This window comes from Athene cunicularia, assembly GCF_003259725.1.
Source record: "Athene cunicularia isolate RWA chromosome 9 unlocalized genomic scaffold, athCun1 chr9_part1, whole genome shotgun sequence".
Taxonomy (NCBI): Eukaryota; Metazoa; Chordata; class Aves; order Strigiformes; family Strigidae; genus Athene; species Athene cunicularia.
The window spans coordinates 11,479,602-11,496,554 of NW_020799110.1; the positions used below are offsets into that span (position 1 = coordinate 11,479,602).

General features: G+C 36.8%; 1 protein-coding gene across 1 annotated transcript in view; it reads right to left on the minus strand.

Moving 5' to 3' along the window:
- Positions 1-16,953, minus strand: part of ARMC9 (armadillo repeat containing 9) — a 64,384-nt gene that overhangs the window by 21,926 nt on the left and 25,505 nt on the right. The window contains exons 11-20 of the mRNA XM_026854616.1: positions 15,208-15,242; positions 13,902-14,013; positions 12,874-12,966; positions 11,523-11,613; positions 10,518-10,641; positions 8,413-8,552; positions 7,515-7,591; positions 5,477-5,551; positions 4,833-4,923; positions 3,473-3,531 (exon numbers count right to left, since the gene is read on the minus strand). Of these exons, the coding sequence (XP_026710417.1) occupies positions 3,473-3,531; positions 4,833-4,923; positions 5,477-5,551; positions 7,515-7,591; positions 8,413-8,552; positions 10,518-10,641; positions 11,523-11,613; positions 12,874-12,966; positions 13,902-14,013; positions 15,208-15,242 (897 nt within the window). The remainder of the gene's footprint in view (positions 1-3,472; positions 3,532-4,832; positions 4,924-5,476; positions 5,552-7,514; positions 7,592-8,412; positions 8,553-10,517; positions 10,642-11,522; positions 11,614-12,873; positions 12,967-13,901; positions 14,014-15,207; positions 15,243-16,953) is intronic.

A 16,953-nucleotide genomic window follows, 5' to 3' on the forward strand; every position in this document is an offset into this window, starting at 1 on the left:
TGAAGTCCTGTGATTAGGTCTGTGATTAAGCTCTCCTTTTGATACACTTTCTAGCTGAAGTGTATTTTCACACTGCAGTTTACTGATTTTATTGCCAGGTGCTGAGTGATGGGGGATCAGAGGGTGTCTGATGAATTGTTACTATACAGTTATGAAATGTAGCTCAAGTTTGTAACTAAACTTTTGAATTAGAGCTACAATATCACATATTCATTTTTACAAGCAGCTTTTAAAGATGGTAAAAGTCAAATAAAAAGCAAATGTAAAGATCAAATACTGAAGATAAATATTAGTATTTAACAGAACAGTCAAAAGAATATTAAGCACCAGAAAATATGCAGTGTGACTGTGGGTGTCAACACACCCCAGATGGCTAACATAACAAAGGTGGGTATCTACTCCAGAAGCCAGTGCATCCTGAGCTCTACACTAAATCTCAAACCCAAAAGCCAATTTGTTTCTGAATAACAGTATACACACAGACACTTTTTTATTTGGTTTATCACACATTACAGAATCTTAAATTTCTGAGTTTATGATGCCCTTAGAAATCCCAGAATTATCCTCTAACTGGCTAAACCACATCTTGGCAGCAGTGTTTAGGAGAAAGTAGTCATTACCACAAGATCTGCTCAAAGCCAAAGACAGAATTCAACAACTCTAAATTAAACACAGATAAAGGCAAAAAAGCGTGAAAGGTAATAGTAACAGCATGGGAACCTTCACATGCTCTTGGAAACAATAAAAGCTGGGGCAAAACCTGCAAACCAAGTCTGCATAAAAGAGTCTTTTAGCTGTTTCTTAAGTTGTGAAGGTATAAATATCAATATTAAGTAGATTAGCAACAGTAAGCAGTTTGAATGCATGTCATTAAATTGTTAGTATATGGACATATTCTGAAACACTGTTATTAATTTTTAAAAGTTCCTTAAAGGCAAGACTTGTGATAAAGTTTTCCAAAACTTTCTGTTGCCAGATCACAACATCAGATGTTATCACAGAACCCCATCAAAGAACAATAACTCACAGAATTTCCAAAATACAGAAAGGCTCCAAGCACTGAGGCAGTGAGTCAACAAATCTTTGGTTATTTAGCAAAATAACAACATTATGCATTTTGTGTAGCATTTTGCTGCCATGCTGTTTGTATAGTATATTTTCTAAACTGAGAGACTAAGAAACCAGGACACCTTGCAACAGACCAGAATCCCAGTTCCCAGCAACAATTAGGATTTAGAACATGCCACAGTTAATGTTACACTAGAAACAGTTTTTAAATTGGCTTAATGAGACTTTGTAATATAATGGTAAACCTAATGAAAAACTGGAATCAGACACTTCTCTGTTTCAAAAACTTACTGTTACTTGAGTCAAATAAGAAGTGACAGAAGTTCATTTTAATGACATGAGGGTTCAGTGGTCAAATGTATTTCAAAATGATTTGACATAGAGCCTTGGCTGGGATTGTAAGCAGCAGAAGCTCGTCTAGGGGATATGGCTGAATAGGAAAACTCACCTTCCTTTTGCTCCCAAGAGCAGGTAAAGTAATGAAAGCATTCAACATTTTCATGCAATTCAATGCCACACCTTTCATGAAGGTGTTCTTTATCTCTGTGCTTTCCCAACAGAACATAGTATCCTTCAGAAAAGTATAATAGAGTGCAAATGAAAATATCATCACCTTGATTCTCATCAATATACTTAAGACACCCAAAGCCTTGGAACATCACTGAAAGGGTGTTAAGCAGTTTATTAAACAAAGGAAAGTTATGATTAATTCCCAGAAAGCCCATCTTGCACATCAAGCATTGATTTGGGGTGGAAGGAGTGGAAAGATTACTGAAAACTCACTTCAGGGCTGCAGGAGGTGAAACAATTGTAATCATCTATTCCTATGAGACAAAACCAGTTTACTGACCCCCTTTGAACAAAAGGAGGAGAGCCGATTATTAAAGAAAACTTCCTTGTAGCTCTAAGCTTCGAATTTCCACATAGCTCTAAGTGTAGGCAAAGTGTCAAGGGTAATTAGTTCATGTGTTCACCCCCTATTGTGCCACAACACAAACTAACTAAATAGTACAACCAGTGCAAAACTTCCCTGGATGCTGCCAGGCAAAGGTGCCACACCCCATGGCACCTGAGAGCATACCACACCTGTTAGAATCAGGGTACTTACATTTTTTCTCTGATTTCAAAATGTAAAAGGCTCAATGTGCACCTGAAAATGCACTCAGTCACCCTGTAATAACAGGGCAAGTTTGAGACTGTAGCATGGTTCTCACTGTTCACTAGCATTTGTGTTAATGTGCAACAAGCTAGTAGAATGTGGACCCAACTGACTTGGTAAGTTTTATGTCTTATTCTTTGTTGGTTCTTACATTTTGTCTAAAAACTTGTTTTTCAGTAAATATGTTCTCCAGTAATGTTTCTTGCACAAGAATGTTTTGCAAAGATCATTAACACTCAATGTCATTGACTTCTTCAGTGTGTGTGTTTATGTATGTGCACACATACACCCACCTAAGTATGTTCAAACGCTGTTCCAAGGACATCTACCATAGATGTTCTTTTAAATTTCTCATGCAAGACTTGTCAATAAAAGAAAAGTGTAATTTGGTAGACTTCTTTCAGGTAAAACTCCCATGTAACTGCCTACACAGTATATTTTCAACCCCCTGCCCCATGCACTCATGGCAACATGGCAATGGCAATATCACCAGTGAAGACTGAGTTTAACATTTCCTTCACATCATTTACATCTTGCTTTGCTTGTTAATTTAGATGATTGAATACTCTGTGTTGTCTACACCTAGGATCCCATTGCTCTATGAAGACAGCTTCTTAAAAAAATGCTGAAGTACTTGTATAAAATGCATTTATTAGCAGAGCTGGAAATACACAGCTAACCAGTTTATATTTGCTATGATAAAGTTTCTCATGCTTACTGCGTCTTTTTTTTTCTTTTTCTTTTCTTATTGGAGTTATTTCTTAATTTGTAATGACAATTTTTTATACACAGACAACTTATTAACACATTTAAAAGTTTGTAAACAGCAAAAGAAGTAGTCACACCCTAAACAGATAATAATACCTTAAGAAAAAGTGACAACCTGTTTATAAACTATTCTGGTAATATACTGTTCATTTGCTTCCTTTATTTTTAATTGCTGAAATGGGTCTGCTTGAAAGCAAGATTTCTACTGCTGCAATAACTCCTCATCTTCTTACTTATTTCAGGCTATAATCCTTTAGTTATCACAGAGATGGCAACTTGCCAAAATAAGAGTAGGACTTCCAATGAAGGTAATGGAAACAGATCCTTTTTTCTTGTTAATGTAAGGATAATTAAATAAAACTAAGAAACAAAATCAGAAACCACCAAAAAAACAAAGTCAGGTTTACTGACACAAATATTTGCTGTCTAGAAGGTTAAGGACTTTTCTAAAAGGTGCCAGAAGGCCTTTATACTTACTTCCTCCTCATCCTCCTCCTCTTCATCATCAGATGCAATACTATCATTTAACGGCTCTTCTAGAAAAAAGCAAAACAAAATTGTGTAAGAGTACATGTACAACGTAACAGAATCTCTTAATTAGTGCCTCTCTTTTACAAGAGTAAGATTTGGCTTGCTTCTTACAGAGACATCCCATTCTTTTCAGAACAACTATTGGAATTACTCCTATAAAGCATTCTAAAAAGCACTGAAATAAATTCATATTGGGAAAATGGCAGAAACAGAAACACCCTAGAAGAGTTATTTTCTCATAAATCCCACTATGATGGCTCAGCATATTTACCAGCATGACTTGAATGAAAGTGTGTGCACTTGTAAGTTTGTCTATTTTTCAACTGATTTTTAATAGAAGACTCTACTTCTCCCTATGACCACTTTAATATTATACTGCCTTTTTATGTAAAACGATAGTGCTCACGTGGAATACATATTGTAAATTTTGGACAAACTCATTTCCCTAGAAAAAAGCAGCCAAGTTTATGCTGGAAATCTGTATGTTCAACATTTACTCACCAATCAGAAAAAACCCTTTTAGAAATACAATTCACAGGTAGAAGAGAAGCAATTGATGAACAAGTATTACATTGTGGCAATATGGTGCTTAAATACTTTATTGTTCTTTTACAAGCTAGAACCGTAAGATAGGCAGTCTTCTGCTCTTTTCAAAAGCCAAAGAAAGCAGTGTTCTATTTTTACTGTACAGAAAGATTTAATCAGAATTCACCTCCTTTTCAATATTAAATTTCTCTTTCTTCAGCTTTCCTTTCAGCCACAGGAAAAAGAAAATACAATAAACATTCCACCTCATCATACTTGTTTGTATTAACACAGCATCTACAACTCCTGGGACCCATCAACATACTCTCCAAAAATGGTGTCTCTGCCCCCTGTACAGGATAAGCCATTTCTGGTCACAAAGCTGCACTCCTCAACAGAGCAAGAGATGAGCAGAGACAGACCTAGTCCCTAATCCTGTTGTCCAAATTGTATCACTTGCTTGTTTTTCTAGTTGACAGCAGTCTCTCATTACTGTGGGGCCACTGGCATGAAAGAAAACAGTCAAGGTCATTCTATTTACAGGCCCAAAACTTTGGAATTGAGATCTACTCAGCCTTTTATTTCTTCTTTATAATTCTAACACAAAAGGAAATTTTAAAATACATCTGACATTCAAATCCTGACATTCACTATTCACCCTTTCTCAGACCATCACACTATTGTTATTCTTTGAGAGTTTCAACGCCAAGTTAAAACATGAGCTTTCTTGTGGCTTTTGTGACAGATTTACAGCTCAGATAGTTGCATCTGTTCTTCTGACCTGAATTGAGCTGCTTGATAATAAATTCAATCTGTCGGATCATCTCTGCATTTCCTTCCTTGATAAAGCAGCGCAGAATTTCTTCCATTCCCTGGATGTAGTGGAAAACATTGCTAGATTAGTATTCCATGTGACCACAGTGACAGAGTTTTGTTAGCTAAAATGTCATTAGTTCTGCTAAAATCTTCCTCCTGCTGCCTCTCCAGTGAATCATGTCTATGCCAGGCAGAAACAAAATCAGCAAGAGGAACTCATACTCTTAGTGGCTATTCACTGGTGCAAGATGAGTTCAATAAGGGGCAGAAGTAGCAGGTAAGATGAAAGCATCCCTTGGGTCATATCCAGTCTATGAAATGCTAGGTGGAGAACACTATTCTAAAGTAACATTATTTATAATTAAGACAGAATTCTTCACGCTGCTGGGGCCCCACTTCTGGGAAAAGACCAGAAAATATGGCAAGTGTCTGAGACATCCACCCATGCTTGCCTGAACAGCAAAGGTGGAGGGCCTCTTGCGGATTTCCTTCTCAAAATGCCACGGCTCCTATCTCACAGCCCTGCTGAACTGCTCAACGGGTACCTGTGTGCATGCCATCATTGGCATATATGTTGATTGTTGTGCTATGCAAAGCAGCACTTCTTACCATTGCTCTGGCTTCTTCTCGGATAGAAGGGATAGCAAGAATGCTATACAGTGCTCCATTCACATATGGTTGTATCTAAGAGGAAGAAATATAGTCATACCACTAAGAAACTCTTACATTCATCCCAGTTGACTATAAGCAAAATTTAAGAGTGAAGGTGCAGAGCAACTCTGGTTAGAGAGTTTAAGCAGGTTAGCCCAAACTTGCAAAAATTCCCACTTGGGAAGCAGTAAACTTCAAGAACGCAAATATACTGTGATATGGTTGCTTTAAATCAGTACTGCTGCATGCTGATTTCCACCCCACTCCTGAAAATGTATTCTTGCAAACTGACCTAGCCAAAAAAAAAAAAAAAAAAGTTTCTGACAAAACACTAGTGGCAGTACAAAAACAAGACAAAGAACAGGGACAAGATGTCAGCATGAGTTCAAGACAGACTTCAAGCCTTGTAGCCTTAGGCAGGACGATAAAAGCTGTAGCAGCTTCAAACATCCTCTCCCTCTGCCTGTTACTGTCCCTTAGCAGAGGAAAAAAACACCTAACATGAAAGCTCTGTATTACAGCTAGTGACAGCCACCAGATCTGTCAAACTAGTTTTATCGGCACTTATGTGATCCTTTGTATTGGTCAGTTACTGTTGGAACACTAAGACTTCCAGTCATACTCTGTCTATACCCTTGTAAAAATGAACAGTGAGCCAGGCTGGGAGCAGGGGAAGCAAGGAAAGATAAGGGACTGGGATTTACACAAGGATTCCACAGCTTCTCATAAAGCTCTCCTGGCACCCAAGAGCATTCCCTCCAACTTTGATAACAAAACTACTATCAGCTGTGCTGATGCAAACTAGTTTGTAAGAATGCACCCTCTGAAAGAAATTTCAAGGCCATTCTAAGACACAGACTTCAACAGTATGCTAGCATTTTCTAAATACTTCAGTCTAGGGATGGGGATGTTATTTTGTGTTAGTATGTATTGTGTTAACTCTCACCATTCATAAAAACAAAGCTAGTGAAACAGTACAATAAAGGTATGCTAAGTTTCATGTTAATCAAAACAGTGCTAGTAAAGAACTGATGTACATCTTTCAATAAATTCATAAAATGTGGAGTAAATGCTTCATTTCAATCTAGTCTCTACTTTCAGTTGAGGTGATAAACAAAAAACCTGATGATACAATCATTGTATATAAACATGAGACACGAGAGTTTATATTCCATTGTACTGTGCACAGTCATCAAGGAATCAATCTAGAATACCCTGGTGAAAATTCTGCCTCCCTATGGTTTCAACTTCATATAATATTTGCCTGCATTTTCTCCTCCCTTGAATTTTATTCCATGATTAAAGAAGTGACCCTCTGCAAAGACAACTGAAGTAATGCTTTGTACAGCAGACAGCAGATATCAGTGATGTGTTGAAAAGCATTAGGTAGAACTAACTAATCTTTTCCTCTGAGGTAGTTTAATTTAGCATCTAAGATGCAAGCATGTCTGGAGACAGAAAAGAAACTTGAACCACAAAAGGGTTAAGTGGCAGGTTAAATGAAGTGGTAGATAAAAAGATATTAGGGCTTGAATGTCACAGGTGTACTGCTTTCTTAAAATATTCCTTAAAACTATCAGAAGATTTGCTTCTTTGCACCTGATGTTTTGCATAATGGCTTGCATCATACACTGTTCATGTCACTAGTTAAGCTTGAGATGATTTGGTGTGAGATGACATTTAAACAGCATTAGAAACTGCAATCAAGAAGGTACATGGACTGCATGTTAACTATGCATCTAAGAGACTTGCATTCTTAGCTGCCAACATTTGTTAAAGGAAGACAAAATTAAGTCTAGAAAAAAAACAGTGCCCAATGAAAAAAAGTTTACATAATTGAATTTTAGGAAAATTTCACACAACTTAATTTCATGGGGGTCTAACAAGGGAAACAAAACAAATTTACTTTTTTCCTTTTCTTCCTTTCTTGCTTTTGTTTTAATCTTTAAATTTTCTTTCTGCCTTTTCCTTAACCTAAAGTTTGTTGTTCAAATACCTCATGATTCTCATGGCCAAGAAGATCAGAGAGAACTCTGAGTACATGGTTTGCGATCCTTGCACACATTTTCTTCCCTGCAAAGGGAGAAAACATAAATATGCTTGAAAAAAATGTAACAGATCAGAGCAAGTTGCTTACTTCTTAAAATTGGAATTAAATATAATTTACAGAGAACTTTGCCTTGTCCCTGCCAAATGCTGCTCAGCATAACTGAACTGAAATCAGTGGAGTTACTCTGAATTTATAAGATACAGTTGTAATCTTGGACAAGATGCAAAACAAAAAGGTTTTAAACAGTTTAACAAAGACATTATTTTGCTTATGGCAAACAGTCAATTTTTCACCCTTGCCTTACTTTCCTTTTTAAAACGAAACCTACTTTAAGCTTCTTTTAAGTCTCTTGGACATAGACAGAACTTTATTTTCTTGGGGGAATATCTGCATTGTAGAATATCTGCATTGTAGAAGTGAAGCATTTGAGCACATTCAGCAAAGTGAAGGTTAAGCTCCTTGACATTACTGATCAACTCTGTTATGACTTTCTTTTATACAAACAAATCTGTCACACAAGTAAGAAGTGTCCTTTGAAAAGTGGGCCTGGAATTTAGGAATAGCAGTCCTCACATACGGATACAAAAGAAGAATCAAGTCTTAGAGGGTTCCACTGATTAACTGTTGTCTTAATTCTTTAGATTTTGGTCAAGCTAACCTCCATAGTTAGGGATTCTTGGTAAATCTCAAAAGCACTGGTTGTAACACTCAAATATCTCTGGTTATGTGAGTTCCTGCTACTAATTATAGTCACTTGAAAGAATCCAGGTAGATCAGAAAAAAGGATTCACAATCTTCCCTATCTATTTCTTGGAATAAGGTTGTAATTCAAAATGTAAGACACCTGCACTCCGCAGACAGAGATTCATGAGCAAGGCAACAGAATACTCCAGTGTGTAATCAGACAGGCAGTCTGTATCTGTTAGAACATCAACCAGCCAGAAAATGAGCCCATCTTTGATCATTGCTGACTGCAGTGCACGCCTAGGATTAAAAAACAAAAGTTCACAAAAATCAGACCATATATAGCTTTCAAATACATTTATAGCTAATATAAGCACATTAAAACCATCCTTCACCTACCTGCTATACACTAGTCTGCCAATAAACACTCACACCCCCACATCCCCCAAATATCAATTTTGGCAGAATCAATTAAACTAAAGAATTAATAAAGCCTGAAGAAATTGAAGATGCAGATTCCCATAGGGTTAGAGGACTAAAACGTTGTTGGGTGGGTTGTTTTTTGTGTTTTGTTTTGTTTTTACAAACCTGCAAACTGCTGAGGTAAGTTTCTTCACACCATTTTCTAAGGTTTCTCACTCCACCTAAAATTGCACTTTCAATTGTCTTAAAATTGGTAAAAAAGCCAGCTACACAAAACAGAACCATAAAACAAATTAATTACTTCTTTGGCCATAGATAGCCATAGCACTTTTGTACTGTTGATTTGACAAATGAGATCTTTTGCTTAAATCTATTTGCTCTTTTTTCCTAGAGATTCTTAAATCACATATTCTTTTAACTCAACTTGTAGCTGCCCTCGAAGAGTATACTGAATAGAGTGCCAGGTGGTCAACTAACTGTGATCTCCTACAACTGAAATTCCTCACTTTATAATACAAAAAAAAAAAAAAAAAAAAAAAAAAAAAAAAAAAAAGAGAGAACTATATACTCATAGAAAGGTCTTGCCAAAGAACACCATTTTTAATCACATTATTGTCTTACCTATGGACAATCATCTAAATTACAAAGATCAAAGCAGGTATTTTCCTGGTGTGGGTATTTGGGATTTGGATTACTCCTGAAAACCCATACACTTTCTCAGTCCTGGATCTTGCAGTAGGTCTATGGCATGGACTGAGCAAAACAAGGGAGCATCTGATGACACATTAGAAGAAAGTCCCTCTTGTCAAATACCTGGAATTAACCTTCTATGAGATTAATTCTTAGCTCTTTTAGATTGTAAAAAGACTTTCAAATTTTCAGTAGCTTAGTGCCTAGGCCCCAAAATTCAAACTAACTTGTACTATCAACAACTGCTTTAACAGAAAAATAACTTTCTCTAAGATTGGTTTAAGATTTCAAGCAGTATGCTATGAAGAATTATTCTCTCGCATCTCAAATATGTGTAAAGGTATCACATCAGGAAGCAGTCCAGCATTTTACCCAAAGCACATTTAGATGTGCTTCATCCAGACAAGTTCTAAATGAAGCAAATCTAAAAGCAGCCCTGATTCTTCAACAAGCCCAAACAAACATTAAAAAACCCCAACAGTTACAATTTTAATTTAGACAAAATATGAATGAAAATAACAACAGCTAAACACATCCATCCACATCGTTACATTTAGTTAACTATTCAGGGCTGGATATTCCTCCTGAGTACTGCAAAAACAGAGTTCCTAGATCATATTTATTTGATAAATGGGAGCAACATCATGCCCTTTACTGCTTTTGCATGATATTTCTTTTGTGGTGGGCATGTGAGTCAGACTGCTAATGCAAAAGTAAGAAACAAGACAGCCCATGCATAGACAGCTCCAGGAAAGAGGATTAACAGGATGAGGATGAAATCCCTGAAAAATGTTTGCAGGAAGGTTAATGAAAACCTCATGCTTTGGAGTGTAATGCAACTCTCTTTTTCTATATGTAGGATCTTCAGAACCTCCTAAATTAAGATTTTCACTTCGTTCAATTAACAAATACATATAAAGTACACAAGGCTATGTACTTTTACTTGGGTCTCGACAGCTGTAGGAAGTCAGGTTAATTCAGTCAGCAAAACTGAGTTCTCCTCCATAACAAATGACGCTGCTTTCATCAGTCATCAGAGGTTCTGATGATTGTTATGGGAAAATCAAGTGCTCTTCTTTCCTCCCTGAACAGAGTTTAACTAGCCTGCATTTCCTCTCCTGCTGTCACCACTGCATGCTGTGCTTTCATCACCTGAGGCTGAATTTCTGCAGAGCCCCCAGAACATTCTCCCATGTAAGGGAATCCTTGTCTTCAGCTTTCAGTCTCTCCTCCAGCATTTGCAGCAACATTGGGTTTTGAGAAAGGTAGACACGACCTGGTGCAAAAAGCGATGAAAGAACAGATGCTGAGATATCCGCTTATGACAGAAAAGCTCCCTCTCCTTGGAAAAGTAAGCAGGATTGACCTCGATTTCTTCCTGACAAGCCACAATCTTGTGCCAAGACCCAAACAAACCTGCACAAATGCATTGTCTAGCAGACTATCTGCATTCAATCCAGCCACATGGGACATTAGAGCTCCTCACCACATTAGTACCACACAGAATCCACTATTCCTCTTTCAGGAATTCATGCTTTACTATTCCATCAGTTCTGTATACTCTATGAAAAGAGCAGAGGCGTCCAAAGAGCTCAGGAAAGTAAGGTGCTCTACTACTATTGACTTTAAGTAGGATTTCAGTTCCTAGCAATAGTTAGCTCCTTAAGTAGCACCAAACCAAGGGCTAATTTGGGACAGGCAGAGATACAAAGCTGCATATAAATGCAAAGAGCAGTGAGGTACAATTCAGGTGAGGACCAGGAAGATGTAACAGCAGCTGCACTAACTACTGCTGCACAGCCTGGTAACAGTTTTGCCTACAGGACCTTTAATTAACAGGGATTTTTCTTCTTTTCTGTCTTTTTTTTTTTTTTTGTTAACCCTCATGAAGAGACTGAAGACTACATTAAAGGCAGTGCTTGCGTAAGTTCTCACATAGACCACTGAAATGCTGAACATACACTGTCAAGATTAAAACTTTCTGGATATTGAAAAACTGGTTTGAATGCATGTAACAAAAGACAGTGAATCCCTAAAAAAAGGGTGCAAATAAGGCTCTAAATTTCCACATGCAGTGACATGCACTTGTGAAGTACCTATAAGCCAGTTTTCTATGAAAATGCTGACTTTTTTTTTTTTTTTTTTCAAATCTCTTACCTTCTGCCAGTGAAGCAAAAGCATTGATGAGCCTTGCCATATACTGTCTGACTACCTCGCTCTTAGAATGTAATAGTTTGAGGACACTTCTCTGAAAAAGAAAGCAAACATTAATAAAAACTCAAAGTAGGAAAAGATAGTCTTCTATAATGTTTCAAAAGCTTAATCAAATTTTCAGAGCAAACAAATTCTGAATGCATACTGATATCTTAAATAATGTCAATATGATCTAAAATTTCTCAGTTTCTTTTTTTTTTTTTTTCTGGCAGCAGGCTGTGGGAGAGAGAGAAAATGAACAAAAAAGCAAATTAGAGCTCCTCGGCTCAGTCTATTAAACCATCATTAAGGTCCATGGGTGTAGGGTGAGAATTATAATGAATCAACACAGTTATCAGTTAAAGCTGCTATCTAAAATTAATATTTAGTTACTGACAAAAAAGATCTGTTTATTTTGTTGATGAACTTAAATGAAGTAATGTTACCTAAATAGGAATGCTTTTGTTTGACAATTAAGAGTGTGGGAAAGCAGCTCAGCAACTTACCAAGAACACCATATTGAAAACTACTTTTAATCTGTTTTACTTCATACATTACTTATACATAACTTTCCTCTCAGAAATTTACACAGAGAAAACCAGATCATTGATTTAATAATCCTTTAACTTTTCTAGTGAAGTTACTGTTACAATGAAAATGGGAGCCACAACGTAATAAGTAGGCCCACTGCTTCAAACAACTGGAGAACAAAATTCACTATTACAAATTAAAAACGTTATTGCACTTTTGTTAGCAATAGCATTGGATTACCAATGACAGAAGCAACCTTTCAAAATCAACATGCCAGTAATTTCCCTTTCTAAAGAAAGATAACAATCCATTCGAAATTCAGGGAAATACTGTTGAACATTTTACTACAAGTCCATAATCATATATTCCAAAGAGGTATTGAGATTGAGGTCCTAATTTGGTTCTTAGCCTAGATCAGTGAAATGGATTGGACGTATTATCTATCAATACATAATCACTCAAAAAAAGACATATCATCTGATAAGCAAGAGCTAACTCCTAAGTAAGGGGCTCAGTAGGCTGCTGCTCAACCCACAGGCATTAAACACCAGGAGAGGTGACAAACTTCCACTTGTCTACAATCTGCATCGACAGCTCTTGTAATGCAAAGCTTTGCCATCAATATTTAAAGACTGGGATGCAGAAGTTAAATGTATTACGTGACTTTGGCACTATTATTTTTTTTCCCCCATTCCAGAGAGTGATAAAATTTTCTGATCAGCACTTTAAATAAACAAATGAGCAATATCACATACAAGTTGGAGGAAAACCCTTTCCAGCTGACCTGACAGCTGCTGTGGCAATCTAGGAGGTCATTAGTGATGTAGGCTTGTAGGACAGTGTCTCTTTGTTCTCCAGGATATGATGTTGTCAAGCGCTAAAATAAATAACAACATAAATAAATGAGTCAAATAAATGGTAATGTGAATTGATGGCCACTGAAAATTTTGAAGGTGCTGATACCCCACAGCTGAGAAACCTCTTCTCATGGGGAGAAGGAATTCAGCCTCAGTGATCTAAGGGAAAGAGACAAACTGACCTGACCTCAGCCAAATGATCCATTACAAAACCGTTACTTGGGAGCTGTCATCACTGTCCATACAGGAAGGATACAGCATTACTTCCCATAAAGTTAAAAAGTCCCTCTAATAGCTACAGATGTGGTGCTTTTCTGAAAGATCTGAGACAGAATACTGGGCCAGAAGAACCACTGGTCAGACCCAATGGATGTTTTTTTATGTGAAAGTGAACATTGAAGCTGGATCAGAATTCCATGATTATAACCTTTTATGTCTGTCACTTTGAACCCATCAGCTTCCTTTTCAGCAGGAAAATGTAACTTCCTGTTTAATTTTTCTGAAATATCATTATATGATCCAAGTCATCAAAAGGTAGGCTCTTGTAGAATACCTTGATTACAAAGGAAAACTGGTGATTAGTCAGGTGTTTCTTGGATACAGCAATATTTATATAAATCTAAAACAGGGCAATACATGGAAAAAGAACTGCCTAAAACAATTTCTTTGAAATCACATCAGAAATTATTTCCACTGAATATCCCAGGAATTCCTATCTGGCTTTCCTCAGATGATGAGGACACTGCTACAAATAGATACCTACTGCCTGGGCTTTCTTCATCATCTCAGGAGCCTTAGCAGGCTTCACTGACAAAGAGAAATGTTACCTATAATGCTGAACTGATCACCAGAACAACCAGAACAAAACAACATTTTGCCCACAAAATGGATTTTAGTTCTGGAACCCTCCAGAAGGGACCTATATGTTTATTTCTATACAGGCCCTGTCCCTTACCCAGCGCAGAGCCTGCAGTAAGAAGGCCTTGAGACGATCATTCCCTGTAATCAAATCTTTCTTCAGCTTCTCATAATCCAAAGAGGGCAACAATGGCACATCCTGCATCTTCCTACAACACAAAGGGGAAAGACATTCATCAAAACTCTCTCTCCTTATCCAGTGCAGCTGATGTTACTGAGGTGAGAAGAGCCAAAACAGGAAGTCTGCTACAGGAAAGAGCTTCCATATTTTTACACCTTTTGTTACTTTTATTACCATTACCATGTTAGAACAAGACTTTTTATTTAAATTTGGGGCTTATTTTTCCACCATGCACGCAGATCATTTACCATCATAACTTGGAGACACTAAACTCTGACAACTAGCCAACTGATGATCTGAGCCTTCTACTGGCACAAAACAGTACAATAACATTCTTTTTATCTCGTGTGGACCACAAGGGCATGACAGCAGCAGCTCGTGGCTCTTAGCACATGGTTATAAACAGGTGTGGCAACAAGCTGCAGCTCAAACTTCACCTCTAAACCCTCACGGACACAGAAATGTCTTCAAGGCAAAGGTGGTAGGCTGAATGGATTTTTACAGGCTGGACTATGCTGGCTTAAAACATAAGGCTTGATACAGGACCACTTTCCATGCATCAGTACTATCTTGCTATTTTGAATTCTAGCACTGCAACAGAAGTTTCCCTTAACAAAACTGCTTCTAGTCAACGCTTTAATTTTAATATTTAAACATATTCCACTAAATTTTTACTCCTATCTTCCTATCCTTTTACTTTTCAGAACAAATTTTATATTATGTATAGTTGTCTCTTTAATTATGTTTTATACAACAGAAGGATCAAAATGATGTCTCAAAAATTTAATAAAGCCTTCACTACAGATATATAATCTCTATTCAGTTTTATAAGCCAAATTTTATTAAGTCAGTCACAACAAAAATTAAACTTGAAGCACCAAAAAAATCCACGTTACCATGGATTTGTGAGAATCAAACCCCTTACAACAACAAGACTGTAATATGCGGAAACAGTAAAGAAAATACAGCAACCAACTCACAGGTGTGGAGTGGCAGATTTACTGGATTAGCAACATCCTGCTGAAATTAGGATGTTACTGAACCTGGTCAACAGAAGAATACAGATCACAGAATATTTGGATACAAAGTTCACTGAGATCAGAGGAAGCACACAGAGAGGACAAGTGATTCCCACTGCAGACAATTGGCAGGGCACTGCAGCTTACAAACCGCTCCTCCTCTTCTCTACAGATACAAAGGAAGCTCAGCAATAAATACTTACATAGGGCCTAAAGATGCTCTCAACATTGTGGAAGCCTGGATCAGAAAAAGAAAGAAAAAAATCACAACAGATTAGTCCAAATTTCATACCAGCAGTGTTACTAACAAGGTCCACAGTGAATTTTTTCACTGATGTTCTGCAGTTCTTTTTCTATAAAATTTATGTTGCAAAATACAAACACAGCTAAAGAGAGAGAGGACTTCAGTGTTTATCTTCTCCCTTAAAGTGTTTCACAGGTAAAAATCTCTTTCGTTACAATCTGGCTGTGTTATCTTCACTGTCATGCTCCCAAAATTATCTACACTTGAAGAATTTCTAAAAAAGAAAAAGAAAAAGTGAGTAGAAACTACTATCCAAAGCCCACTGAGGAACAATGAAGAACTTGCTAAAGACATTTATTGACTTCAAAATTTTTCACATACCTTAAAGTTGCAATAATATTTCACTGAAGACCTAGCACATACTACTGTATCCAAATTTGCTATATTACTTTGTTTTGACACTAATGTTATCAGAATGCCTGTTGCTACTAAGATATACCCCTGTATTTTATGTAAAGAGAATACTGTGTATTCTAGTATGAAAACCAATATGGAATAGCATGCCAGTTCTCAGTGGTTCTGTCAAGGATAAATTCAGTTAAGCCCAGATACTTGCTCTCTGATGCAGTGTGACACAGCATACGCAGGCACCACTACTGAACAAGTCAAAAACTTAAATATCAACACCATTTAAAAGTTCCACATAAAAGTTGTCTGCTTCAGTAAATATTTTTTGCTAGAGCTAATTGTAGGTGAGCCAAGAAGCAGCAATTCTGGCATAAGAGTGCTTCATATCATGTATTCTGATGTCAACTACACGCCACATTCACAGAATATTCAGTGTCCTCTCTTTGTGTTGATCTCCCTACTCATTTTCTACAAAATCTCTCATTACCACTTATGCCTTTAAAATCAGACTTCTATTCTAACCTAGCCTCTTTCAATGGGAGCTATATAATCAATGTCTATTGTCAGATTTAAAACGGAGGGATTTAGGAGACAAAAAAAGCATGAAATACCATAGAGAATATTGAATTACACCAGCTGACATACTCGTGAACACACTACTTCATGGGCATACTTCATAATACAAGGAACTGCTCTCTTAGATGCGAAATAAGCTTATACCCATGTTGGAAAGCATTTTATATTAAGTCAATGAATGACTTGTACACAATAGTCAATTAACAGGTCATACACTTCAAAATTAACCTGTCTTGACAGCAGTTCTCAAATCATAGTTTATTTCACACAATACAAAAGCCCTTCAAAGTATCATATCTACCTAAACTGTTTTCCACTCATTTATTTGTATTCATTTTCCTTAACATTTCTGATAAATATCAGAAGTTAACTTTTGTTTAAACAAAACTGTTTTCCCAGGCAAAACATATCATCTGGTAGCTGAGTGAGCATTGAAATTACAACTCATTTTCACTGCTTTCCTCAACACACCTCTCCATTAAAGGAAATGGGAAAGAAAGTGACTATAGGACATTAAAGCAAATGAAATGACTGAGCCCTTGCAGATGAGAAGATGAAACAAAGAACTGTGGTACAAAAAGAAATACAGCAAGTCACTAAGAGTAAATAATGTATATAAAAGCTCTCTGCTGCTCAGCAAAGTCCTTTTTACCCATCACTTCTTTGCTACCTTAGGAAGAAAAACATGTGTTCCAACTAAAGTCTAACTAAAGGATATATA